Source organism: Triplophysa rosa, unplaced genomic scaffold, assembly GCF_024868665.1.
Source record: "Triplophysa rosa unplaced genomic scaffold, Trosa_1v2 scaffold755, whole genome shotgun sequence".
Lineage (NCBI taxonomy): Eukaryota > Metazoa > Chordata > Actinopteri > Cypriniformes > Nemacheilidae > Triplophysa > Triplophysa rosa.
In genome coordinates, this window is record NW_026634770.1 from 1 (window position 1) to 3,037 (window position 3,037).

General features: G+C 42.3%; 1 protein-coding gene across 1 annotated transcript; it reads right to left on the reverse strand.

Moving 5' to 3' along the window:
* Positions 1–5: 5 nt before the first annotated feature.
* On the reverse strand, positions 6–2,027 carry LOC130551176 (peptidyl-prolyl cis-trans isomerase-like; the record flags this gene model as incomplete). Its single annotated transcript, XM_057328719.1, has 4 exons — positions 1,864–2,027; positions 508–538; positions 325–413; positions 6–155 (listed from the first exon to the last, which is right to left on the reverse strand). Coding segments are annotated over exons 1-4 (339 nt in total), but the record flags the coding sequence as incomplete, so codon positions are not given.
* Between the last annotated feature and the right edge of the window lie 1,010 nt (positions 2,028–3,037).

Consider the following 3,037-nt stretch of genomic DNA (forward strand, 5'->3'; position numbering starts at 1 on the left):
CAGACGAAGAACTGGGAACCATTGGTGTTGGGGCCAGCATTGGCCATGGACAGACATCCGGCACCGGTGTGTTTCAGGATGAAGTTCTCATCCGCAAACTTGTTTCCGTAAATGGACTTTCCACCAGTTCCGTTGTGTTTTGTGAAGTCGCCGCCCTACAACCACAGTGAGAAGATTAGAGCGGTTACGGTAACAGCAACAAGTTACAACTTAACTTAAGCTTACAAACTAAAAGAATTACAGAAAGGCAGATAGATGCACACACCGACACACCCAAAATAATACCCATCATGTGACAATGGCAGACTACGTAATCTGTCATACCTGGCACATGAAACCAGGGATGACACGGTGGAAGGTGGATCCTTTGTAGCCGTAGCCATTCTGTCCTGTACACAGCTGCCTGAAGTTCTCTAAAACAAAAAGGTGCAAAGAGCGATGAACATGTTAAAACTTTCAAGCCTTGTGATTGTAAATGAAACTCAAAAGTGGGAAGAATTATGGTACCTGCTGTTTTAGGGACAACGTCAGCTTTTAGCTGTGAAAAGAAAACGTGCATATTAATTCGATAGCAAATTACAGAACACGGCTGATTTAAAATATTCAGAGTATAGGTTATTAATGTGGATGCAAGTTTACGGAGAACGATTGTTGTATGAAATAACCGCAAAAAGGAAGTCAATGGAAAACTTCACGTTTGACATGCACACCCCATCCCAAATAAAACCATGCACTCCCAGATGCTGTCTGCACAGTTGCCTGTGGGTGCACGTCACCCATTCAGCCGCATGATCACACTGCAGCATCTAGGCACAAAACTAAGCTTGTGTGGCATTACAAGTGCGTAAGAAACAACTGCATAGCGCAAACATCGACTTGTGTCTGTGTGGGCATGCTGCACTTAGACCGCAGAAAAGAAAGAGCGGGTAAAAGTACAGTGCAGAGAGCACGATACGTATCTGGACTTGTTACAACAATCTTGCAGCAGCGCAAGGGCGCGTCTCTGTCCGACAACGTGCGCGTGTGACATTTCCGGGTTCTTTTAACTAGTAGACGTTGAATTAAAATGGCCGTTTACAAAGCATTTTGTATTTGAACGCGTACAAATTGTGTGAATCTTGGTTTGTGATGCCGCCACAAGACGATTTTCAAAATAAAAGCAAACAAATTCGTTCACACGACAGTTACGCAGCAAACTGTCTGCGCCATTACGCACAGCGTGATCTTTTGACTATTATAGCGGATGCATGGAAATCTCCGGAGAACAGTTCCCCCCTCCCATCCCCCACCAGCAGAACTTTCAATATCTTTTCATTAGACCGAGTATTAACGCGAGAAATAAATGAACTCATTTTTTAAAAAGTACAATTAAAATGCGAAACCGAGTGTTCGTTTTGCAGTTTGCGTTTATTTTTGGGACGTGAAGCTTTATTTGGGCCTGAACGAGAAGTGGCTTTACCGGTCCCAGGGCTAAACAATAGAGAGACGGCCCCAGCCCATATATGCGCACTGGGATTATCAGCATCAATTCCCCAAAGTCTTTTCACGAATTTCACTCCACCAGCAACAAGTTTACATGCAAGCTAACGTTAATGCTTGCAGCACGTGCAGATACAGGGGGGAATAAACGATAATGAACAACGCATGGCACGCTAAACAGCCGCTCGAGCTGTAAAACACGCAGCCGTGGGCGATTAGCGCCTCGCATTCATCATACAGCTAGTCTTGCAGCGCGTGAAGAGTTTCGCTGACTCTTCCAGCAGCTATCAATAAACACCAAACCCACTCCCGAGTGGAAAATTACTCCATTTGCGCCATAGCCCGATTGATAGAAAAGACAGGAGAATATCGCCTAAAATTTACCTCCATGATCACTCTCCCAACCGCCTTTCCGTCTGCGGCGAGATCGAAGAAAACTCTGGGGTTTGCCATGACTTAAGATTGTTTTGCGTTTGGATAATGCTGGGGCTGATGCGCGTGAACCGTTCACCGCTAGTGCGCTTTCAACTGAGAAAAAGACCGGATGAAGGCCGCTGCGCGATATAATTACCGGAGAGGGGCGTCACTAAATCGCCTCCGTCCAATAAGAGCGTTTGAATACTTCGACAGACACAAGCCCGGACCAATGAAACATTATCATTAAGATTTTTCATGACCCGCTTTTTAGGAAACGCAGCTTGAAGGCGTGCGTTTTTGTTAACGTGTGCCTGGCCTATTTATGGCCTCATGAATGATACTTTTTATTTGGTCTGTAAGAGCAAAAACACGCATATTAATGAATACATGAATGATCTGATTCTGGGCCAGCTGTCATCAAGCCTTTTCTGTAGGCCTACACATAAATACAGCTGCAGCATCGTTAAAAACAATACGAATGTACATATAAATGCCAGTGGCTTATTTATAAAACAAGTTATTTATAAAACAAAATCAAAGCTGACTTATTTTAATGCATAAAAAGTGCATGAAAGCTGTTTCAGATGGGCTACATATTAAGAATTTATCTGTTTTTTATTTGATTGAAGGACAGATTTAGATGTCATCATTTAAGGTGTCTAGGTTGAAATAAAAAACACTTTATAATAATGCTACAAATGATTATTAAATCTTTATAAATTGATCTCCATATTTTAATCATTAAAATAATAAAAGTCCAATAAACAAGGTCATTGTTTCTCTTTATTTGTCGATACAAACAGTAAATGTGTACAAAATAGGACATGGCCACTGATCAAAGACAAATGAACAATGAGGGTTATATATCCTGGTAAAGAATGTTGTGGTTAGATTTAGGTGAGGGTTAACTAGACGTGAAGGTTAGCGGTTGAGGTGTTTAAAGCTGGCCACAGTCAGCAATGACCATCTTGACACTGTTCTTTCCATTTCTGGAACCATAGCTCTCCATTTTTTTGATGAAGATGTAGCCCTCCACAACTTATCCAAAGACAACGTGCTTGCCATCCAGCCTGCAAAAAAAAGTAAAGTCGGTTACATTAAAAAAGGACATCCCGTGGCATAACTAAGCCAGAGAAAGCAT